We start from the raw sequence: 25563 nt of genomic DNA on the forward strand, positions 1-25563 counted from the left end.
GTGTAAATGTTACCTTGCTGTTCTGATCGTGGCTCTGCACTCTGAGGGTCATCTGTTTGTTCTACAACAAACCACATAGAACATTACTGCCCTTCTAGTGGCAAATAGCTTTGTTTTTTTTAACCCATTTGTTACCTTTAAAAGAGAAAGCGTCTCTAAAAAGAGAAAATCTGTGTATTGAAGTGTTGGAATGCCATTTTTTCTTGTTAGTTCCAGATGTTTACAGATGTTTATGTTTATTTCACAGTCTCCCACCAAAGCGGTGTACAACGCCCGACACTGGACGGTGGACAGTGAAGAGGAGCCTCCTCCATCCTTCTTCTCCAAGCCCCAGACGGCTCCAGTAAGTCCACCAACATCAAACACACTTCCTTTTGTGCCATTTTTGCATCTTTTTGTGGTCATTTTACATCTTTTACATCTTTTTGTGCCAGTTTTGCATCTTTTTGTGGTCATTTTACATCTTTTTGTGCCAGTTTTGCATCTTCTTGTGGTCATTTTACATCTTTTTGTGCCAGTTTTGCATCTTTTTGTGGTCATTTTACGTCTTTTGTGCCATTTTACATCTTTTTGTGGTCATTTTACATGTTTTTGTGGTCATTTTACATCTTTCTGTGGTCATTTTGCATTTTTTTGTGGTCATTTTGCATCTTGTTGTGCCAGTTTTGCATCCTTTTGTGGTTATTTGAAATCTTTTTGTGTGTTGTTGTGGATATTTTGCATATTTTTGTGCCAGTTTTGCATCTTTTTGTGGTCATTTTACATCTTTTGTGCCATTTTACATCTTTTTGTGGTCATTTTACATCTTTTTGTGGCAGTTTTGCATCTTCTTGTGGTCATTTTACATCTTTTTGTGGCAGTTTTGCATCTTCTTGTGGTCATTTTACATCTTTTTGTGGCAGTTTTGCATCTTTTTGTGGTCATTTTACATGTTTTTGTGGTCATTTTACATCTTTTTGTGGTCATTTTGCATTTTTTGTGGTCATTTTGCATCTTGTTGTGCCAGTTTTGCATCCTTTTGTGGTTATTTGAAATCTTTTTGTGTGTTGTTATGGATATTTTGCATATTTTTGTGCCAGTTTTAAATGTTTTTGTAGTTAGTTTAAATTTTTTGGTGCCAATTTTAAATCTTTGTTTGCAAATTTTGTGTTGTTTTGTTCCAATTTTGCCTCTTTTTGTGGTTCTTTAAATCTTTTTGTGCCTTTTTGTTCCAATTTTGCGTCTTTTTGTGCTTATGTTTGATCAAACATGACACTTCCAGCTTCTACACCAGACACTAGCTTCAGTTTCACACCATCCTTCCTTTGTCCTCCACCCTTCAGGCTTCAGTCTCGGCTGGAGGATCCAGTAAGGAGACGTCTGACTCCCAGAAAGACGACGGCGTCTTCAAAGCGCCACCTCCTCCCCCAAAGGTCACCAAGTGTGTCAGCGTCCCCACAGACCCCTACCAGGACACCGTCACCACGCTCAAGTGTCGCAAAGAACACAAGGAGGTAAATAAATCCCTCATTTATCCTCAAACTGTAGAAAACATCCAGTTCTGTCTGAGTTTGATGCGCTGCTGTCAGTTTCTGCTTTATTTTCACTTTTCTGTGCACATCAGTCCACTTTATTTGCTGTTATTTCACAATCGTTTGCTCTGTGGAGTTCTTTACTCGCTGCATCGACAGGAGCTCCTAGTTCAAAGTCTTCAGTGTCTCGTCGATGTTTGTCTGCAGCAAAACGCTCAATATGTGGATTTAATCGTGTCTCACACCAAGATTTTGGTTCAATAGACGACCTTTAAAAATGTCTCCACTTTCTAAAACTTTTCTCACTTTACCAAACTGTCCTGGTTTCCAAAATTCAGCCAGTTTTATAAAACTGTCCTCACTTATTTTCCACATATTCTCAATTTTTTAAAAATGTTCTCACTTTCTGAAAACGTTTTCACATCCAAAGAAATGGCCCCAATTTACTGAAATGTCCTCAATTTTCAAAACTATCCCGACTTTCCGAAAATATCTTCACTTTATTAAAATGTTCTTAATTTAATAAAAATGAATTCAATTTATTAAAATATCCTTACTTTATTAAAATATCTTTACTTTTTAATATCCTCAATTTAAAAAAATGTCTTTAATTTAAATCAATATTCTTAATTTATTGTAATGTCCTTAATTTAATAAAAATGTCTTCACGTTATTAAAATATCTTCACTTTATTAAAATGTCCTTAATTTAATAAAATATCTTCACGTTATTAAAATGTCTTCACTTTATTAAAATGTCTTTACTTTTTTTTAATATCCTCAATTTAAAAAAATGTCCTTAATTTAATCAATATTCTTAATTTACTGTAATGTCCTTAATTTACAAAAATATCCTTAATGTATTAAAAATGCCCTTAAATTTCAATTTTAAAAAGTCCTTGATTAAGAAAAATGTCCTTAATTCATTAAAATGTCCTTAATTTATTAAATTATTTTCACTTTATGACATTTCCCTAATTTATTAAAATGTCCTTAATATATATCATTATTCTTAATTTATTGTAATGTCCTTAATTTATAGAAATATCCTCATTTTTATTAAAATGTCTTTAATTGAATTTTTAAAAAGTCCTTGATTAAGTAAAATATCCTTAATTTATTAAAATATCTTTAATTCATTAAAATGTACTTCATTTATTTAAAAAAATGCCCCCAGTTTATTAAAATATCTTCACTTTCTTAAAATATCCTCACTTTCTTAAAATATCCTAATTTTATTAAAATGTCCTTAATTTCTAGAAATATCCTCATTTTATTAAAATGTCCTTAATTGAAATTTTAAAAAGTCCTTGATTAAGTAAAATATCCTTAATTTATTAAAATATCTTTGGTTCATTAAAATGTCCTTAATTTATTTAAAAATCCCCAGTTTATTAAAATATCTTCACTTTCTTAAAATGTCCTTAATTTATTAAAATGTCCTCAATTTACTAAAATATGATCACTGTATTAAAATATCTTCCCTTTGATAAAATGTTCTCCTTCATTAAAATGTCCTTAATTTATTAAAATATCTTAAATCTGTTAAAACATCCTTAATTCATTAAAGTATCCTCAATTTATTAAAATGTCCTTAATTTCTCAAAATATCTTCAATGTATTAAAATTTTCTCCCTTTATTGAAGCGTACTTCATTTATTAAAATATCCTCAATTTATGAAAAAAATCCTGGCTTTGTTTAAATGTTTTCAGTTTGTTTATTATTGTCCTTGCATTCCAAAAAGTTCTAACTTTCCCAAAAACATCCTCATGTCCCCAGATGTCTTTACTTCCTGTTCCTCGTTAATCTGCTCTGTCTCGTTCTTATCAGTCATCTACTGTGAACTTCAGTCTGTATGAAAGGCGTCGTAGAAACACAGTTTGATTCAATCTTTCATGCAAAGTTTCTGTGGAATCTGGAATGATGCAGCAGCAAAAAAAGGATTAATTAAGAAGATATCGAAGTTTCCTGTCAGTTCAGCTGAGTTTTCTGAGTGAAAAGCAGTAGAACGATGTCGCGTAAAAGGTGAATTGAGGTTCCATCGTGTTCTGCAGCTCTACACGGTGGTCCAGCACGTCAAGCACTTCAACGACGTGGTGGAGTTTGGAGAAAACCAGGAGTTCACCGACGACTTTGAGTATCTGGCTACTGGTCTGAAGAGCGGCCAGCCTCTCAACACCCGCTGCCTTAGGTGAGGACCCACGCTTTGTTTGATTTTGTCCTTCTTTATGATGTAAATACTGACGTTCTGGGTGGTGTTCCTCCAGTGTGATCAGCCTGGCCACACGCTGCGCCATGCCCAGCTTCAGGATGCACCTCCGGGCCAGAGGGAAGGTGGCTCAGGTCTTCAAGACGCTCAACGACGCCCCACAGCACCCGGTAAGAACCCGGTAATTAGGGATGGGCCGGATATCCGGTTAAAACGGATACTCGTTACGGATAATGCCTGTTTTCCGATTACGAGTATAGTCCGGATAAAGGACGCCACTATCCGTGATCGTAATGAATGAAGTGTTACTCCATATTTGGAAAACTCGCTGCTTCACCTTACTTTCTAAGCTCTGTGATTGGTCAGTCACATGCAGCGCCACTCCCTCACCGGGGCTCACATCACCCATGGGCTCATTCTGCTCACAGCACTGTCGGGAGAGGAGCTGCTGTGTGACTCACCGTCTCCGCGCTTCCTTCACTCCACTTTTGCTCGCGTACGCTTTATTTGGTGCTCAGTTTTCTTCAGTTTGCCTCTGTTTTCGCTTTGTATGGTGTCTGTTGGATGTTGGAATGCATACAAGGTGCATTATTTGACAAGGCTGAGTAGTAAATGGCTCGCGTCGGTCACTTTATTGCACCTTTTTCTCCCCTCTCTGCTTTTTCCCCTATCGCGCTGCCATTTCGGTTAGTCAGGGCTATTATTTAAAGATACCCGGTGAAGTTATTTTCTAACGTAAGTGGTGCATTTAACCAGAGCAGTGTCACGAGTGGAGGCTTTCTCTCCGGTGTGTGTGTTGTGTGTGTGTTGTGCGTGTCCCGGGGCGCGCTCGAGTTGGAAAACTTTGACGCGGTGCTTTTGTGAGGACGACAGTATTATACAACATACACAACTGAACTGACATTTCCCCGTTTGCAATGAGGTGTGCATAAATCACCAAATTCACCCAGATCATTGACAAAATAAGCCATCTTCAAACCCTTTACACATATTGGAGAACAGATAAAAAGCCAGTGTCGAGCCCTCTTGTACTATACAATGAGTGACACAGAGGGAACTTCAGCTTGTTGTGAACAGGGCAATAGCACTGTCACTCGCAGTAGAAGCAGTGGGAGCACCCATACTGCCCCAACTGGAACTGCCAATGCATCTGGTGATGGATCTCCTCCACCAAAAGTTAGAAAGACCTCAGCAGTATGGGGTTATTTCACTGTTTTTGAAAATGATAATTCCAAAGTCATTTGCAAGCTTTGCAAGAACAAAATAAGCAGAGGGCCAGACCCAAAACATTACAATACAACATCCATGCATAATCATCTGTTTCATGCTCATCACATAAAAAAGCCAGGGGAAGCAGCCACGTCCTCCACTTCTCAAGGCTCTGGTGTTCAGATAGGAGCTGCTAAAGGCTCTGCTCCGTCATCCTCACCAATACTCGCTGCATTTTCAGCAAAGCAGCCTTTCGCTGCAATCATCCCCGATCAAAACAAATTACAGAGTTGATTGGTAAAATGATCTGCCTTGATCTTGAGCCTTACTCTGCAGTGGAGAGGAGAGGTTTCAAATCCCTTGTTGCATATTTAGAGCCCAGGTATAAAATCCCATCAAGACACCATTTCAGTAGAACTGTTGTGCCTGAGTTGTATCAGTCAATGAGAGGGGAACTTGCCCAGTCACTCAAGGCTGCTGATGGAGGTGTTATCAGCCTCACAACCGATCTCTGGACGAGCAACCACAATGCCCATGTATACCTCTGTATAACTGGGCACTGGTGTGAACATGTGGAGGATTCATCAGTGCAGAGGAAAGCAGGGCTGCTAAATGTTGGTGTGCTGGACATTGAGCACACAGCAAACAACATTCTTTGCTGCCTCAAAGACAAAATTAATGAGTGGGCAGAGTTTCTTGGACAGCCTATAAATGTGAAGTTTGTTGTATCGGACAATGCAGCCAACATGGTGAAGGCTTTGAGTGAATTTGGGCATATTCGTTGTGTGTCTCATACACTTCACTTGGTGGTGTGCAAGGCGTTAGAGCAGGACAGGACAGTGACATCCCTTCTGTCCAAAGCCAGAAGCATTTCTGGCTATATTCATCGCTCAAGCAAAGCCAACCACAGACTTCATGAGCTGCAAACACAGTTTAACCTCCCCCAGCACACTCTCATAACTGATGTAAAAACCAGGTGGAACTATACATTTTATATGCTCCAGCGGCTGGTAGAGCAGCGCAATGCTATTCAGATTATGACACAGGAGTCTAACATGGGTAGAGCTCCAACAGTCATCTACCCAAATGAGTGGAGGTTGGCATCAGATATGCTCACTGTTCTGAGTCCTTTTGAGGAGGTAACACAAGCACTCTCAAAGCACAGTGCATCCATCTCTGAGGTTATTCCTCTGCTGCATGGCTTGTGCTCCATCATGAAGTCACATCATTTGAGTGAGCCATGTGCAGCTGGTGAGGAATCCGAGAGTGCCTCTGCCCGTGTCATGGCTGATGATGAAGATCTGGTTGCCCCAGGGCAGCATGACCAGGATGGTGCAGCTGAGTCTGTGGAGAAGTTAGGAGCAGCAGCAAGGAAACTTGCAGCCAATTTGAGCAAAGAACTGCAATGGCGTTTCGAACCCATTTTTGCAAACTCTACATTTCTGCTCGCGACTCTCCTTGACCCTCGATACAAAGCCAGCTGTTTTCCAAGCAGTGTTGATGTGAATGCACTCAAGAGAACATTATGCCAGAGGATGGAGCTCTGTGATCCTGTAGCTGCACCTGCAAGAAATGAAGAGGAGAGAGAGAGACCTACAACTAGCAGCAGCACTTCAGTCCTGTCCTTCCTTCAGAGAAAGAAGTCAGCTACTCCGATGAGGACACAACATTTGCCATCAGGTGATGTGGATGCCTACCTGGCAGATGGAGAGATCACCCTTACTGATGACCCAGTAAAATACTGGTCAGGCAAGCTCCAATGTTGGCCAAGTCTGACAAGGTTTGCACTGCACCTTCTCAGTTGTCCACCTACTAGTGTCCAGTCAGAGCGTGTTTTTAGCACAGCTGGAAATGTGGTTAGTCCACAGCGAGCAAACCTCGACCCTGTCCACGTGGAACAACTGGTCTTCATTAAAGTAAATGAAGATCTAAAAAGCAGCATAGGACTATTTGGTCAGTAGAGAGAACACTTTCCCTCTCACACATTCACTGTCACACAGGAAAACACAAAAACTGTTTTTTTTTTCTTTAAAGAAAGTTGTGTTGAATATGGCAGCTCTTGTATACAAAAATAACCACTTACTGTTTGCATTGTAATATTTGTTCATTCATTAAAAATATTTAATAAATAATGTCATGGTATGACAACAACAAAAAAAAAAATCAAAAATTAAAAACAAGGGGGGAAAAGTTGTTCAGTAAATAATACCTATTTTTTACCTATTTTGCAAATATTCACTAAGCACTTGAAAAATGTTCTGTTCAAGTATATGTAAACTTGTTCTGTAAATATTTATTATTATTACTTTACTATTGTGATCTGAAACATTTAGTTTGACTTCTGATTCTGAAGGTGTTGTGTAAATGTCCATTCATACTACTACTTAACATTTAAAAAAGATTTATGGTTGGAATTAGATGTGTATATATATATATATATATATATATATATATATATATATAAAAGAAAAAAAGGAAAAAAAATCAGTTCTAAATATGTTATGTAAACATTATTTCAAACACTTAAGAATGTTCATATTGTGAGTTTTACCATAAACTTGTTCTGTAAATAGTTCCTTTACATTTGTGATAAAAATTTATGAATCTTAATTCTGAGGATGTTGTAAACATTGATACACTTATAGTTATTTATGTTGTGTTTAAACAAATTATGTTCTGTAAATTGTTCTTTTACTTTTGTGATTTAAACATTGATTTGAATCTAAATTTGGAGTTTGTTCTGAAGTTTTGAAATAAACAATAAATGCAGCAACTTATGAGCAATCCACGCAAATGTTTGACTAAAAATAATGTACCAATAAAATCCATATATTTCTGGTTAAAATAGACAAACTTCCGGTTTAAACCACGCCCACTTCCGGGTTTGGCCCCTCCCCCTCCGGATACGGATACGGATACAGATAATGTAGGTGAGTGAACAGATACAGATACAGATACAGATAATGGTGTATTCGCTCATCCCTACCGGTAATAACCAAAAACACCCGGTAAGAACCAAAAACACCCGGTAAGAACCAAAAACACCCGGTAAGAACCCTGTAATAACCAAAAACACCCGGTAAGAACCCTGTAATAACCAAAAACACCCGGTAAGAACCCGGTAATAACCAAAAACACCCGGTAAGAACCAAACACCCGGTAAGAACCCGGTAATAACCAAAAACACCCGGTAAGAACCCTGTAATAACCAAAAACACCCGGTAAGAACCAAACACCCGGTAAGAACCCGGTAATAACCAAAAACGCCCGGTAAGAACCAAACACCCGGTAAGAACCCGGTAATAACCAAAAACACCCGGTAAGAACCAAACACCCGGTAAGAACCCGGTAATAACCAAAAACACCCAGTAAGAACCCTGTAATAACCAAAAACACCCGGTAAGAACCAAACACCCGGTAAGAACCCTGTAATAACCAAAAACACCCGGTAAGAACCAAAAACACCCGGTAAGAACCCGGTAATAACCAAAAACACCCGGTAAGAACCAAAACACCCGGTAAGAACCCGGTAATAACCAAAAGCACCCGGTAAGAACCCTGTAATAACCAAAAACACCCGGTAAGAACCCTGTAATAACCAAGAACACCCGGTAAGAACCAAACACCCGGTAAGAACCCTGTAATAACCAAAAACACCCAGTAAGAACCCTGTAATAACCAAAAACACCCGGTAAGAACCAAACACCCGGTAAGAACCCTGTAATAACCAAAAACACCCGGTAAGAACCAAAAACACCCGATAAGAACCCGGTAATAACCAAAAACACCCGGTAAGAACCAAAAACACCCGGTAAGAACCCGGTAATAACCAAAAACACCCGGTAAGAACCCGGTAATAACCAAAAACACCCGGTAAGAACCAAACACCCGGTAAGAACCCTGTAATAACCAAGAACACCCGGTAAGAACCCTGTAATAACCAAAAACACCAGGTAAGAACCCGGTAATAACCAAAAACACCCGGTAAGAACCAAACACCCGGTAAGAACCCTGTAATAACCAAGAACACCCGGTAAGAACCAAAAACACCCGGTAAGAACCCGGTAATAACCAAAAACACCCGGTAAGAACCCTGTAATAACCAAAACACCCGGTAAGAACCAAAAACACCCGGTAAGAACCAAACACCCGGTAAGAACCCTGTAATAACCAAAACACCCGGTAAGAACCAAAAACACCCGGTAAGAACCCTGTAATAACCAAAAACACCCGGTAAGAACCCTGTAATAACCAAGAACACCCGGTAAGAACCCTGTAATAACCAAAACACCAGGTAAGAACCCAAAACACCCGGTAAGAACCCTGTAATAACCAAAAACACCCGGTAAGAACCAAACACCCGGTAAGAACCCTGTAATAACCAAAAACACCCGGTAAGAACCAAACACCCGGTAAGAACCCTGTAATAACCAAGAACACCCGGTAAGAACCCTGTAATAACCAAGAACACCCGGTAAGAACCCTGTAATAACCAAAAACACCAGGTAAGAACCCAAAACACCCGGTAAGAACCCTGTAATAACCAAAAACACCCGGTAAGAACCAAACACCCGGTAAGAACCAAAAACACCCGGTAAGAACCCTGTAAGAACCAAAAACACCCGGTAAGAACCCGGTAATAACCAAAAACACCCGGTAAGAACCAAACACCCGGTAAGAACCCGGTAAGAACCAAAAACACCCGGTAAGAACCTTAAGAACCCGGTAATAACCAAAAACACCCGGTAAGAACCTTAAGAACCCGGTAATAACCAAAAACACCCGGTAAGAACCCTGTAATAACCAAGAACACCCGGTAAGAACCCTGTAATAACCAAAAACACCAGGTAAGAACCCAAAACACCCGGTAAGAACCCTGTAATAACCAAAAACACCCGGTAAGAACCAAACACCCGGTAAGAACCAAAAACACCCGGTAAGAACCCGGTAATAACCAAAACACCCGGTAAGAACCAAACACCCGGTAAGAACCCGGTAAGAACCAAAAACACCCGGTAAGAACCTTAAGAACCCGGTAATAACCAAAAACACCCGGTAAGAACCTTAAGAACCCGGTAATAACCAAAAACACCCGGTAAGAACCCTGTAATAACCAAAAACACCCGGTAAGAACCAAAACACCCGGTAAGAACCCTGTAATAACCAAAAACACCCGGTAAGAACCAAAACACCCGGTAAGAACCCTGTAATAACCAAAAACACCCGGTAAGAACCAAACACCCGGTAAGAACCCTGTAATAACCAAAAACACCCGGTAAGAACCAAACACCCGGTAAGAACCCTGTAATAACCAAAAACACCAGGTAAGAACCCAAAACACCCGGTAAGAACCCTGTAAGAACCAAAAACACCCGGTAAGAACCAAACACCCGGTAAGAACCCTGTAATAACCAAAACACCCGGTAAGAACCAAACACCCGGTAAGAACCCTGTAATAACCAAAAACACCCGGTAAGAACCCTGTAATAACCAAAAACACCCGGTAAGAACCCTGTAATAACCAAAAACACCAGGTAAGAACCCGGTAATAACCAAAAACACCCGGTAAGAACCAAACACCCGGTAAGAACCCTGTAATAACCAAGAACACCCGGTAAGAACCAAAAACACCCGGTAAGAACCCGGTAATAACCAAAAACACCCGGTAAGAACCAAACACCCGGTAAGAACCCTGTAATAACCAAGAACACCCGGTAAGAACCCTGTAATAACCAAAAACACCAGGTAAGAACCCAAAACACCCGGTAAGAACCCTGTAATAACCAAGAACACCCGGTAAGAACCAAAAACACCCGGTAAGAACCCTGTAATAACCAAAAACACCCGGTAAGAACCAAACACCCGGTAAGAACCCTGTAATAACCAAGAACACCCGGTAAGAACCCTGTAATAACCAAAAACACCAGGTAAGAACCCAAAACACCCGGTAAGAACCCTGTAATAACCAAAAACACCAGGTAAGAACCCAAAACACCCGGTAAGAACCCTGTAATAACCAAAAACACCCGGTAAGAACCAAACACCCGGTAAGAACCAAAAACACCCGGTAAGAACCCTGTAAGAACCAAAAACACCAGGTAAGAACCCGGTAATAACCAAAACACCCGGTAAGAACCAAACACCCGGTAAGAACCCTGTAATAACCAAGAACACCCGGTAAGAACCAAAAACACCCGGTAAGAACCCGGTAATAACCAAAAACACCCGGTAAGAACCAAACACCCGGTAAGAACCCTGTAATAACCAAGAACACCCGGTAAGAACCCAAAACACCCGGTAAGAACCCTGTAATAACCAAGAACACCCGGTAAGAACCAAAAACACCCGGTAAGAACCCGGTAATAACCAAAAACACCCGGTAAGAACCAAACACCCGGTAAGAACCCTGTAATAACCAAGAACACCCGGTAAGAACCCTGTAATAACCAAAACACCAGGTAAGAACCCAAAACAACCCGGTAAGAACCCTGTAATAACCAAGAACACCCGGTAAGAACCAAAAACACCCGGTAAGAACCCTGTAATAACCAAAAACACCCGGTAAGAACCAAACACCCGGTAAGAACCCTGTAATAACCAAGAACACCCGGTAAGAACCCTGTAATAACCAAGAACACCCGGTAAGAACCCTGTAATAACCAAAAACACCAGGTAAGAACCCAAAACACCCGGTAAGAACCCTGTAATAACCAAAAACACCCGGTAAGAACCAAACACCCGGTAAGAACCAAAAACACCCGGTAAGAACCCTGTAAGAACCAAAAACACCCGGTAAGAACCCGGTAATAACCAAAAACACCCGGTAAGAACCAAACACCCGGTAAGAACCCGGTAATAACCAAAAACACCCGGTAAGAACCTTAAGAACCCGGTAATAACCAAAAACACCCGGTAAGAACCTTAAGAACCCGGTAATAACCAAAAACACCCGGTAAGAACCCGGTAATAACCAAAAACACCCGGTAAGAACCCGGTAATAACCAAAAACACCCGGTAAGAACCAAACACCCGGTAAGAACCCTGTAATAACCAAAAACACCCGGTAAGAACCAAACACCCGGTAAGAACCCTGTAATAACCAAGAACACCCGGTAAGAACCCAAAACACCCGGTAAGAACCCTGTAATAACCAAGAACACCCGGTAAGAACCAAAAACACCCGGTAAGAACCCGGTAATAACCAAAAACACCCGGTAAGAACCAAACACCCGGTAAGAACCCTGTAATAACCAAGAACACCCGGTAAGAACCCTGTAATAACCAAAAACACCAGGTAAGAACCCAAAACACCCGGTAAGAACCCTGTAATAACCAAGAACACCCGGTAAGAACCAAAAACACCCGGTAAGAACCCTGTAATAACCAAAAACACCCGGTAAGAACCAAACACCCGGTAAGAACCCTGTAATAACCAAGAACACCCGGTAAGAACCCTGTAATAACCAAAAACACCAGGTAAGAACCCAAAACACCCGGTAAGAACCCTGTAATAACCAAAAACACCAGGTAAGAACCCAAAACACCCGGTAAGAACCCTGTAATAACCAAAAACACCCGGTAAGAACCAAACACCCGGTAAGAACCAAAAACACCCGGTAAGAACCCTGTAAGAACCAAAAACACCAGGTAAGAACCCGGTAATAACCAAAAACACCCGGTAAGAACCAAACACCCGGTAAGAACCCTGTAATAACCAAGAACACCCGGTAAGAACCAAAAACACCCGGTAAGAACCCGGTAATAACCAAAAACACCCGGTAAGAACCAAACACCCGTTAAGAACCCTGTAATAACCAAGAACACCCGGTAAGAACCCAAAACACCCGGTAAGAACCCTGTAATAACCAAGAACACCCGGTAAGAACCAAAAACACCCGGTAAGAACCAAACACGGTAAGAACCCTGTAATAACCAAGAACACCCGGTAAGAACCCTGTAATAACCAAAAACACCAGGTAAGAACCCAAAACACCCGGTAAGAACCCTGTAATAACCAAAAACACCCGGTAAGAACCCTGTAATAACCAAGAACACCCGGTAAGAACCCTGTAATAACCAAAAACACCAGGTAAGAACCCAAAACACCCGGTAAGAACCCTGTAATAACCAAAAACACCCGGTAAGAACCAAACACCCGGTAAGAACCAAAAACACCCGGTAAGAACCCTGTAAGAACCAAAAACACCCGGTAAGAACCCGGTAATAACCAAAAACACCCGGTAAGAACCAAACACCCGGTAAGAACCCGGTAAGAACCAAAAACACCCGGTAAGAACCAAACACCCGGTAAGAACCCTGTAATAACCAAGAACACCCGGTAAGAACCAAAAACACCCGGTAAGAACCCGGTAATAACCAAAAACACCCGGTAATAACCAAGAACACCCGGTAAGAACCCTGTAATAACCAAGAACACCCGGTAAGAACCCTGTAATAACCAAAAACACCAGGTAAGAACCCAAAACACCCGGTAAGAACCCTGTAATAACCAAGAACACCCGGTAAGAACCAAAAACACCCGGTAAGAACCCTGTAATAACCAAAAACACCCGGTAAGAACCAAACACCCGGTAAGAACCCTGTAATAACCAAGAACACCCGGTAAGAACCCTGTAATAACCAAAAACACCAGGTAAGAACCCAAAACACCCGGTAAGAACCCTGTAATAACCAAAAACACCCGGTAAGAACCAAACACCCGGTAAGAACCAAAAACACCCGGTAAGAACCCTGTAAGAACCAAAAACACCCGGTAAGAACCCGGTAATAACCAAAAACACCCGGTAAGAACCAAACACCCGGTAAGAACCCGGTAATAACCAAAAACACCCGGTAAGAACCTTAAGAACCCGGTAATAACCAAAAACACCCGGTAAGAACCTTAAGAACCCGGTAATAACCAAAAACACCCGGTAAGAACCCTGTAATAACCAAAAACACCCGGTAAGAACCAAAAACACCCGGTAAGAACCCTGTAAGAACCAAAAACACCCGGTAAGAACCAAACACCCGGTAAGAACCCTGTAATAACCAAAAACACCCGGTAAGAACCCTGTAATAACCAAAAACACCCGGTAAGAACCCTGTAATAACCAAAAACACCCGGTAAGAACCAAACACCCGGTAAGAACCCTGTAATAACCAAAAACACCCGGTAAGAACCCTGTAATAACCAAAAACACCCGGTAAGAACCCTGTAATAACCTAAAGCACCCGGTAAGAACCCTGTAATAACCTAAAGCACCCGGTAAGAACCTGGCAAGAACCAAAAACACCCGGTAAGAACCTAAAGCACCCGGTAAGAACCTTGTAATAACCAAAAACACCCGGTAAGAACCAAACACCTAGTAAGAACCTAAAGCGTCCGATAAGAAGCAAACACCCAGTAAGAACCCGGTAAGGACCTAAAGCATCCGATAAGAACCAAAAACACCTGGTATGAACCCAGTAAGAACCTAAAGCCCCGGATGAGAACCTAAAGCACCCGGTAAGAACCCAAAAAACACCCGGTAAGAATCGAAAACGTCCAGTAAGATCCAAAAACACCCGACAAGAATTCAGCATGGTGAAACATCTTTCTACTGAAGATGAATAGTGAGAAATTTCAAGTTTGTAAAGATTGCAAAAGTTAAATATGTGTAGCATTTAGAGTGACTGTTGGTTATAAATTAAAAACGTAAGAAATTCTACTTTAGTTTTACTTTTAATGTCTTCTGTCATTCTACCCGTGTCCTAGTGATCAGAGGACATTTCTGAGTTCTCTCTCCTTCTACTCATGGTTTCCATGGAGGTGTTAGTTAATAAGGAAATAAAATATGAACCACAATGAAGAAAGATGTGACGGGAATGATGATAAACCGTTTGACATTTCAGATACAGGCTTTCTGTGGTCACATATGGATGTTTTATTTGCCATTTAAGGCATTTTCTTTAATCTTTATCTAAAATTTAGCAGATTAGAGTCTTAATACACTTATTTTACCATTCCACATAGCCTAGCCGCGCTAGACCCATGTTTCTGAAGGCACAAGGGTCTAGGGAAGCTCGACAGGGAGGGAGGCGGGCTAAAAGATTGTCTTCCAAATCCCTCTGCAGCAATTGGGTAGGTATACAACCAATCAGCGCAACAAATAGGCTGACGTAGTTCCTAGAGCGCCGGCGGATTGTGGCTAAGTCCCATTAGCTTCCCAACCAGCGGAGCCAACTGGTATATTAAGAATTTGCCATATCCCGTCGGCATAAGTCCAAATACGTCTTTCTTCTCAGTGAAACACTTCAGTACCGTCCTTTGTTTATCTTTCAAGTTGAATTTTAGCTTCAAATCTTTAAGGGCTGTGGCCAAAGCCGAGTCGAAAGATAACTGTTTATTGTGTGCCGGTTGTTTCTGTCAGAGTCGTCGCACCTCTGTCGTCACTTAGTTATGCCCACCTTCTGACTCTACACTTCATGGTGATTGGTCCGGCCAATTTTAGGAGAATCCAGCCTCGAGCCTTATGGAGGGTAACTAGACCCACCCTGGCAGAGAATTAAATTCGTTGCCGTGGGTTGTCTAGCGCGGCTAGGCTACATTCCACATGTAGATCTACAGGAATAAGATTATCAGGGTGGCAGATTTGTAGTTTTAGTTGGAGAGAAATCAGTAAATATCCTGACTAGTAGTGACAGTAATGTGGAATAAAGTGTGTTCTGGCTGACTGTTTCTGAAGGAAGACGGTAAATAATTCAGTCCTCGTCTCTCTTGTCTCTGCAGAACTTGGCTCTGTGCACGGCGTCCCTCATGTACATCCTGAGCAGAGACCGGCTGAACATGGACCTGGACCGGTCCTGCCTGGACCTGATGATCCGGCTGCTGGAGCTGGACCAGGACCAGGGGGGCGGCGTCGACACCACCATCCAGTTCAGCGCCCGGGAGATCGCCAAGATGAAGGAGAAGATCCGGAAGCTGTGCGACACCGTTCACAACAAGCACCTGGACCTGCAGAACATCACGGTACGGAACGTTAAAGAATCACATTTCAGTGTTTCCTGCTTTGTTTCCAGGGTGGAAAAGCCCTGAAACGCTGCTGATGGATGCTCTCTCAGCTGCGCTTCAGTCAGGGTGACTCACAGCCGCCCACATTTGTCAGGATATTTCTAGCAGTGGAGCTGAAGATGTGTTGTGATCTAATCCTGTTTAATATCAGGGAGGAGGTCCAGAACCACCAGAGAAATCTCCTCTTACAGGGATCCACACTGACTCTTTCACTGGCAGAGCCGGTGCCACCAAAAAGAAAGCTGTCCCCTTCAATACACATCACCTCCTGAACATTTCCTTCTCTATGGACGCTGTATTTTACCGATGATCCCTAATGTGGCCCTAAATGTGTCCAAATTGTTTGTCTAAATGAGTGAACAAATCGTCCAAGATGACAAAAAAATGGTCAACCTGTCCAAAATAATTAAGGAAACTGTCAAAATTGGATTTAAAATTTGTCCATAGTGACTTCACCTTTTCTGATTGACTGAAAATTGCCCAAAATGACTTAAAAATCATCCAGAATGGCTTCAACTTGACCCAATAGTCCGAAACAGCTCAGAATTTATCAAGAATGACTCAAAGTTTGTCAAAATGACTGAAACCTGGAAACCTGTTCAAAATGATTGAGAATTTTTTCTAAAATGGCTGAATGCCAGGAAAGTTCAAAATGACTAAGAAAAATGCTCTTAAATGCCTTCAAATTTGGTCAAAATCATTAAAACCCAGAAAGTTGTTTGAAAAAAAATGGTCTAAAATGGCTTCAAAATTGATCAAAATCATGGAAACCAATAAACTTGTTCGAAAAATATGGTCTTAAATGGCTTCCAAATTGCTAAATACCTTGGAAACCAAGAAACTTGTTTTTTTTTAAATGGTCTAAAATGGCTTCTAAATTGGTCAAAATCATGGAAACCTTGTTCAAAAAAATCGCTAAAATGGCTTCAAAATTGGTCAAAATGGCTCAAATTTCTGCAAGATAAGTAACAAACATGTCCAAAATGGCTTAAACTTGTCTGAATGTTTGAAAAAAATGTCCAAAGTTACTCAAACTTTGTCTAAAATTATCCTGGGATGAAAATCAAAGCTACTGGATGAATAAAATGAATGCAGCATGGCTCAGACAGTGAACAGAGGAGCATGTTGTTGGATAAACATTCAGCATTTTTGCAACTTTTTTGGTCTGGAGTCTGGAGCCCTTTCTTCCAACCCACAATGTAACGCTGTACACGTGTTAAACGCCCCAGACTGTAATTAAAACCTGCGCTTTAATGAACCGTTCTCGCTGCAGACGGGTCATTTAGCCATGGAGACGTTACTGTCCTTGACCTCGAAGCGAGCAGGAGACTGGTTCAAAGAGGAGCTCCGGCTGCTGGGAGGACTGGACCACATCGTAGATAAAGGTCAGACTGTACACAAACACAACCCTGTAATGTAGTAAAATGGTTTCTGATCTGCTTTAACTCCTGTTTCTACCTGTCCGCCCTCAGTGAAGGAATGCGTGGACAACTTGAACCAGGAGGACGAGGAGGAGAAGCTGGTGTCGTCTCTGTGGGGGGCTGAGAGATGTTTACGGGTGCTGGAAAGCGTAAGTCAGATAAATCCTACAGAGGTTTGATTGGAGCCAACAAGAAGCAGAGTCACTAATTAAAGCTGCAAGCGGCGTTGGTCGGTCCGCACATCCTTACTGCTCAGTGAATCCAAACACGTCCACCAGGTGGCGCTGCGACTGGGAGCATATTTCAGCATGTTGCCTTGTTGATGGTGACCTATCAACTGTCCACCAGGTGGCGCTGTCACTGTGAATGTATATTGGCCTAGATGATGTACAAATACAAAAATGACACCTGCAAAACTTAGCTAGAATGTTTTCAGATATGTGACTACAGCTAATGAAAATGTAATTATTAAAACTTGACTAAAACTAGAAGTCGTTTTCCTGAAAACACCAATATTATATCAGGTCCTGCCACAAACGGTGCAAACTTAAACACACACCTTCTCTATTAAAGCTCATGAGGTTTCTTCTGTTTTTTCCTCCTCCTTTTCCTTCTTTTCATTCTACTTTTCATTTTCCTTCTTTAAATTTCTTCTACTTTTCCATTTTGTATTCCTCCTCCTTCTCCTTTTTCTTCTAATTTTCTTCTTTTTCTTGTTTCTCCTTCTCTTCCTTCTCTTTGATCGTCTTCTTCTTCTCCTTATCTCCTTCTCATTTTCCTTCTTAGTCTTTTCTTCTTCCTTTCCTTTCTTATTCTTTTTCCTTCTTCTTGTCTGTTTTCTTCATTTCCTTCATTTCATCTTCTTTTCCTCCTCTTTGATCGTCTTCTACTTCTTCTACTCCCTGTCTTATTTTCATTTTCCTTCTTAGTCTTTTCTTCTTCCTTTCCTTTCTTATTCTTTTTCCTTCTTCTTGTCTGTTTTCTTCTGTTTCTTCATCTTCTACTTCTTCTACTCCCTGTCTTCTTTTCATTTTCCTTCTTAGTCTTTTCTTCTTCCTTTCCTTCCTTATATTTTTTCGTTCTTCTTCTCCTTCTTGTCCTTTTCCTCCTTTTTCTTCATTTCCATATTGTCCTCCTTCTCTTTGATCGTCTTCTCCTTCTTTTACTTCTTCTACTTATCTCCTTTTCATTTCCCTTCTTGTTCTTCATCTTCATGTTCTTTTCCTTCTTCCGTTCCTTCCTTTTCCCTTCTTCTTCCTCTTCTCCTTTTTTCTTCTTCTTCTTTTCCTTCTCTTTTGGTTATTCTTTTCTTCCTCCTCCTTCCTGGCTGTGCAGACCATCATGATATAAAACCAGTGTTAAATCTCTTGTGGTGTTTCTCGTTGATGATCCTGCTACAGTGATTGGTGGATAGAGAACTGTCCAGTTAAATCCAGTGTTTGTGTTCCTGCAGGTGACGGTCCACAACCCAGAGAACCAGAGCTACCTGATCGCCTACAAGGACTCATCCCTCATCATCTCTTCTGCAAAGTGAGTCAACTTTAGTCCACAGTTCTGACCCCGGACATGGTCAATATCAGAATCAGGACGATCAGCAGCAAACCAGGGGTGTGGTTTCAGCTGCTGGTGTCAGTCTGGGAGGAAGGAAGAGAGAATATTACTGATGGAGGGATATGTACACATCTAGAAAAGAACATATATACTCAATAGTGCAAAACAATGTTAGCTGAAGTGAGAATAAAGTGCAAAAAGCAAAGATTATGAGGCTGAGAACAGAACTGAAGCTTCACAACTTAGAAGTTCAGATGAAACGTTTACAGAATTTCTACTTCCTGCTCTTGTTTTTTTTCCTTATTCCTCAGAATTTCTGTTTTTGCGTTGCATTTTTCAATATGTGCATCATTCTTCTTCTCCTTTTCTTCTTTAAGTTCTCCTTTTTCTTCTTCTTTTCCTTTCTCATTAAATTCTTTTTCATTCTTTTCCCGTCTTCCTTTTCTTCTTTTTTTCAGTGTTCTTTTACTTCTTCTTTTCCTCCTCTTTTAATTCTTCTTCCTTCTTCTTTTTCGTCGTCTTCTTGTATTCCTCCTCTTTCTTTTCCTCTTCCTCCGTCTTCGTTCATTCTTCTTCTTCCTCTTTTTCTTCTTTTCCTTATTCTTCTTCTTCTTCTTCTTTTCTTTCTTCTTCCACATCAAGAAAGCAAATCAAAGAAACAGAATCTTTACTGAAAACCTGTCAAACATCAGTTCAGTTCTCTCTGTTGTTGGGTCCTTGGTTGTGTTTTTGTCTCGTATTCGAACAGAAAACCATCAAAAATCACCAAATTTTCCTCATAATTTCTGTGCACTGAGTTGGTTGAGAAGTCTGAAGGACGCTTTGATTTGTTTCTTCTGAAAGCACACAGGATCAGACAGAAGCAGCTTAAATCCAGACGTATTGATTCCTTCCTCCAGAAACGCTGAATGAATGAATGAATGAATGTACGGACCGTCTGTGTATTGTTAGTGGTTATTATGCAGACGATCGTCGGGGTTTTGTTGCTTCATTTCCTGGTGGTGACTCGCTGTCAGTCTCAGCGCTGATCTCTGAGCTCTGACCTCCACCTCCAGCCGTGGAAACCATCTGAATGTTTTATTTTATTCCTGTCTTTGCCCTCCAGGGTTTCAGGTGTTGCAGTCGCTCATTTCATACGAAGATTTTTATGGAAATAATCACCAGTTCTCAACTTTAACGGATGTGTGAATAGATTAATGAGTTTAATTTGTTCAGTTTTGAAAACTTGCCTTGATAAAAATGATGAGAAATAATTGTTAACTTTTAGACGTAACAATAAAAACACGTACAGACGTCCTGGAGCGCTCACTGTTTAGCTCCTAAATACGGCTGCAAATGATGTGTATTTTTATCCTTTCGATCAATCTGTTGATTTTTTTCAATTAATTAATTGTTTGTTGTAAATGTCAGAAAAAAGCTTTTCGTCCTGCAGTCAGATGCTCGAGTTACTGATGTCCAAGATGACAAACGTCTGTTTAATATCAATTCTTTCTTTCTTTCTTTCTTTCTTTCTTTCTTTCTTTCTTTCTTTCTTAAGCTTCTTCTTCCTCTTCTGCCTTTTTTTTCTTCTTTTACTTCCATTTCTTCTCCATTTTTCCTCCTGCTTCTTTTCCTTCTCCTTCCTTCTTTTATTCTTTTCCATCTCATTCTCATGTTCCTCTTGCTTCTTCCTTTTCTTCCTCCTACTCTTCTTCTTATTATTATTATTAATATTCTTGTTATTATTGTTCTTGTTTTATTCAGTTCTAAAATCTCCTCCCTCTTGTGGTCACAGTTTCTTCAGTGCTCTAAATCTCCTCCTCCTCCTCCTCCTCCTCCTTGGTCCTCTGTTTGACCGGACCTTCGCCCTCTGCAGACGCTCTCTGGTGATGATGGGGGTCGAGGAGGAGGAAGATGAGGATGATGAAGGCTGGATATGTTGACAAAGAGCTGCTGTTGGAGTCTTTTGGTGACCCAGGCTTCAGTCTGAGCCTTCAGCTGTCGCCTGTTAACTCGATTAACCCCTGAAGCAGCGGGGTGATCCAGAGAACGCTGCTCACAAACTAAAACTTTACATTCACTCCTGCTGCAGGTTTCCACCTCCACAACTCTCTCTGCTTCTCCTCCACCTGCTCCTGATGGTTCCTCCTCTTCCTCCTGGCTTCTCTTCTTCTTTTACATTTCACTTCTTCAGCCTGATCTCGTCCCTTCTGCCTGTCGGAGTGTTTCAGCTGTCTGCATGTTAATTCAATAAACCTCCAGACCAGCCTGTTACACACACAGAACCTCCTTCTGCTTATTGAGCAGCTTCATCTGGACCCACAACCAAATTATGGGATGTTCAGTTGATGATGTGAAGCCAGTAAAAGCAGAGTGCTCACAAAGCTTCCTGCTGGACAGATGGTTGGACTACAAACCTTTATTATCCGACTTCTCCGTCTGATTGAGTTACTGCATGAAGGACGGCGATCGTGTCTGTGGTTCTGATTGGTCAGCAGGCAGAGTGATGGGAACTTGGTGATGTTTGAGGTTAAAGCTGAACGGTGTTCAAACAGTAATATTGCAGTTATTTTGACACACACATCACAATTTGAGTCACACTTTTAGTGGAAATGGAAGTTTGACATTGTGCTTAGCCGTATTTTGTGTTCACTGTTTTGGTCCATAGGTTCTCTGTAAACCCTGGAGATGATTGTGTGTGAAAGTCTCAGTAGATCAGCAGTTTGTGGAGCACTCAGAGCAGCAGCCATGTCACGTTCACAGTCCCTTAAATCCCCGTTCTGTTGCTCAGTCTATCTGGACCACGTCTACATGAATAAAAGCACTGAGCTGCAGCCACGTGATTGGCTGGTTAGATGTTTGTGTTCAAATAAAGTGGACAGTGAGTGTGTATGTGCTAGCTGTACAATCATGTTTAACCCTCATGTTGGTCAAAACTGACTCGGTTTAAAGTCTGAAAATGTGTGAAAAAATTTAGATTTCCACAGTGAAACTTCTGATGTCCACATTTTCAACATTTTTGGGAAATATTTGAACTTTGTTTGGTGGGAAAAAAAGAAATGTTAAAGATTTAACTATTTTTTTTGGAAAATTTTTACTCATTTTTTGAAAATATTTAGAAGAGTTTTCTTGCCAAATTTGGGGAATTTTTGAAAATAAAACTTTTTAGGAATTTTCTTCCTGGAGGTTTTGCAAATTTTCAATTTATTTTTTCCACGTCTAACTCCCACTTTTATCGTCCTGCTCGTACAGTTCCTCCTCCTCTTCCTCCTCCTCCTCCTCCTCTTCTTCCTCTTCCTCCTCCTCCTCCTCCTCCTCCTCCTCCTCCTCGCTGTTCTCTAATATTCAGGTTTCTGCTCTGGGTTCCGTCATTAGATCTAATTTGGTTATTTTACATCAGGCTGCTGAGCTGCTTTTGCCTTTTGTGAAAGGAGCTGAATCCTGCTGTGTTTTATGATGGAGCAGGAAAGGAAGGAGGGGAGTGGGACATCTGGATCTGAATCCAGTTTGTGTACATCGACCGGAGCTTCAGACGAATTCACGAGGAAGCGCTGGTTGTTTATCTTTTAAAGAAGTCAAACACATCGAGACTTAATTTGTTTAGTGGAAATTTATCAATGTTGAGAGAATGAGGAGGCAGATTCAGGATGATTAGGTTGAGAGTAAAGTTTACTGACGTCAGGAGAAGTGACACCGACAGAGCGGCAGTATGTGTGAGCTTTGTCATGTCAGAATACACCAGATCTAAGGTTTTGGACAGATTTTTTAATTATTTCAACAAGTTTAAGTCACTTTGGACACAGTTTCAGTTGTTTTGGGGACATTTGAGCCATTTTGAACCAATTCTGAAGCAATTGTAGACGATTTTCAATCATTTTCGAGAACTTTAAACAATTTTCTGAATCGTTTTAAACAGATTTCAGCCGTTTTAAAAAAGAAAATGTGTTTTTTTTGGAAAATTTTATTCAATTATTTGAACAAATTTAAGTCACCTTTGAGTCATTTTTAACCTTTTTTCCCCCCAGACATTCTGTTAAGTTTAAGTAATTTAGACATTTTTAAAATTCTGGAGAAATTTGAGCCATTTTGGACAAGTTTCCATTTAAACATTTTTTAGACAAGTTTAAGTCACTTTGGACAAATTCATTTCAATTTTTTATTTTTTTTGTCAGATATTCAGATAAGTTTTAGTGATTTAGACTTTTTTTTTTATTTAGGAGGTATTTGAGCCATTGTGGACAATTTTCTCAGTCATTTTGAAGAAGTTTCAGTCATGTTTAACAAATTTCCAGTCATTTTTGGACAGTTCTTTGAATTTTTTTCAACTAGTGTAAGCCACTTTGAACAAATTTTGAGTAGTTTTGGACAATTTTTTCAATCATTTAGGTAATTTTGTACAATTTTTCAATTATTTTGGCGAAATCTGAACTATTTTGGACCAATTTTGAAGCCATATTGTACAATTTTCTCAGTCATTTTTGCATAAATATCCTTTTTTTTTCAATTATTTAGACAAATTTAGGAGACTTTGGACAAATTCATTTCATTTTTTTGTCAGACATTCAGATAAGTTTAGAGGTTTTTCAGTTATTTAGGAGATATTTGAGCCGTTGTGGACCAGTTTTCTCCGTCATTTTGAAAAAGTTTGTCGTGTTTGACAAGTTTTGAGTCATTTTTGACAAACCTGCACACAGATTCTTCCATTTTCTCCGATGAATAAGTCATTTTTGAGGCTTTGAAGCGTCAGAGAGCAGCTAATGAGCCTTTCTGTGGTGTTCCAGGGCGCTGAGGAGGTGTGAGGGGATGATCCAGCGCTACAGCCGGGAGCTGAACTCTGACGGAGCCGTGGTGGGGAGAGCAGTGGAGGACTGTATGAGGGCCATCATCGGAGTGCTGCTCAACCTGACCCACGACAACGGTCAGTCCACAGAAACACACCTTACACTGACTTTACTGCACATTAGAGACGGATTTACAGGACAGTTTAACTGGAATTAAAGCTGTTAATTTGTTTCAGGGGATTTCTGAGGGATTCCAGGAAGTTGAAGCTGGAATATTTCACATTTCTGCTTTAAAATGTTGAAAAAAACCAGCTCAAGAATTGATTCATTTTGTTGACTCAGATACTTACAGTTTCTCTAATGTTTCCAATAATGTTCAAACCCAGAAATAACTAATTTAATTTTGTAGCATAGGAGTGTGATTAACGGAGGAGAGCGTCCTAATTTAGTCACTCATATTTCTATTTTAAAGAATCTGGAGAATTTAGAGTGACTTTGGGAGCATTTTGAGTCATTTTTATCAAATTTTAAGTCATTTTTTAAACCATTTTGAAGTTTTTTTGAGGTACTTCAGAAAAGTTTATAATCATTTTCGAGAACTTTGAATCATTTTGGAAAAGTTTTGTGTCATTTTAGACAATTTTAAGCCTGTTTGGAAACATTTTTTGTCCCCACATAAACAGAGGAGTGTCCTATTTTAATCATTCATTTCTATTTTAAATAATCTGGAGAGTTCTGAGTCAGTTTGGGAACATTTTGGGTCATTTTTATCACATCTTGCATCATTTCGGACAGTTTTTTAACTATTTTGAAGATTTTTTTTGAGTCACGTTGGAAAATTTTTTTGTAATTTTGCTGAATTTTAAATGTTTTGGGAAATACTTTTGCCAGCGGATCCCACATAAACAGAGGAGAGCGTCCCAGTTAATCGCTCCTGTTTCTATTTTACACATTAAAATACAGTCACCTTTATTAATGAAGGTCTAGTGAGGAATGACAGGCTCTCTAATCAGAACTGATGCTGCCGTTGTTTGCATGAACTGCTGCTCCTGACGTCAGTAAATATTGGTTATCTTCCTTTATATAGATCAATAACTACTTGGAGCTGTTTCTTCAGAACAAATAAATGTAACTACTGTGAATAAAGCTTTACTGCATTTCCTCGTCTGTTAGCGATCATCAGTAGTAGTGATTCTGTGCTACGTCTGGACGTCTTCACGCTGTGTTTTTTGCTGCTGTTGTGACTGATAGTGACACGTTGAACTGTGCATAATCAACCCGCCTACCTGTGTTTTTTACAGAGTGGGGCAGTACGAAGACGGGAGAGCAGGAGGATTTAATGGTGACGGCTCTGAACTGTGTCCTCAAAGTCCCTCAGTTTATTCCTCAGGAGCAGAGGTTCGACATCCGAGTGCTGGTGCGTAAAGTTTGCATCCAGAAAATCCACATCCCTGCATCACGGTTGAATTTCTCCTGAGGTTTTCATGGCAGCCAAGTGCAGCACCGTTTCTGTTTTTAATCTAGACTGCGGTATTTCCTTGCTTTGTATTCACATTTTGTCTTGTTTTCCCTCAAACCCCTGCAGTGTCTCTCAAAAACAACTCATTTCACTCAGATTTGCTGTTGCTCCTTCAGTTTTTAGTGCCTCTTCATGCTTACACGGTTCCTCCTGAAAGTTGTGACTCTCCGATCTTTGTGAAACAACACAAACTGTCAAAAATCCACAACTAATGAGAGTTCCAACTGGACCCGGTGGAACAGCGGAGGTCGATGTGCTTTGGAAAGGCTATTATCTGGGGCTATTATAGTTTTAGAAAAAAGAGACAGACGGTGGTGTATTTATTAACTT

The 25563-nt window shown here is 40.5% G+C and overlaps 1 protein-coding gene across 1 annotated transcript in view; it reads left to right on the plus strand.

Annotated features, from left to right (window-relative positions):
• The window catches only part of LOC110960022 (wings apart-like protein homolog), a 70433-nt gene that overhangs the window by 31747 nt on the left and 13123 nt on the right, over positions 1 to 25563 (plus strand). Inside the window, exons 6-15 of the mRNA XM_022207066.2 lie at positions 248 to 343; positions 1323 to 1493; positions 3566 to 3702; positions 3779 to 3890; positions 15701 to 15940; positions 17256 to 17367; positions 17455 to 17552; positions 18857 to 18933; positions 23715 to 23851; positions 25016 to 25131. Coding sequence (XP_022062758.1) covers positions 248 to 343; positions 1323 to 1493; positions 3566 to 3702; positions 3779 to 3890; positions 15701 to 15940; positions 17256 to 17367; positions 17455 to 17552; positions 18857 to 18933; positions 23715 to 23851; positions 25016 to 25131 — 1296 coding nt within the window. The remainder of the gene's footprint in view (positions 1 to 247; positions 344 to 1322; positions 1494 to 3565; positions 3703 to 3778; positions 3891 to 15700; positions 15941 to 17255; positions 17368 to 17454; positions 17553 to 18856; positions 18934 to 23714; positions 23852 to 25015; positions 25132 to 25563) is intronic.

Source organism: Acanthochromis polyacanthus, chromosome 19 (assembly GCF_021347895.1).
Source record: "Acanthochromis polyacanthus isolate Apoly-LR-REF ecotype Palm Island chromosome 19, KAUST_Apoly_ChrSc, whole genome shotgun sequence".
Lineage (NCBI taxonomy): Eukaryota > Metazoa > Chordata > Actinopteri > Pomacentridae > Acanthochromis > Acanthochromis polyacanthus.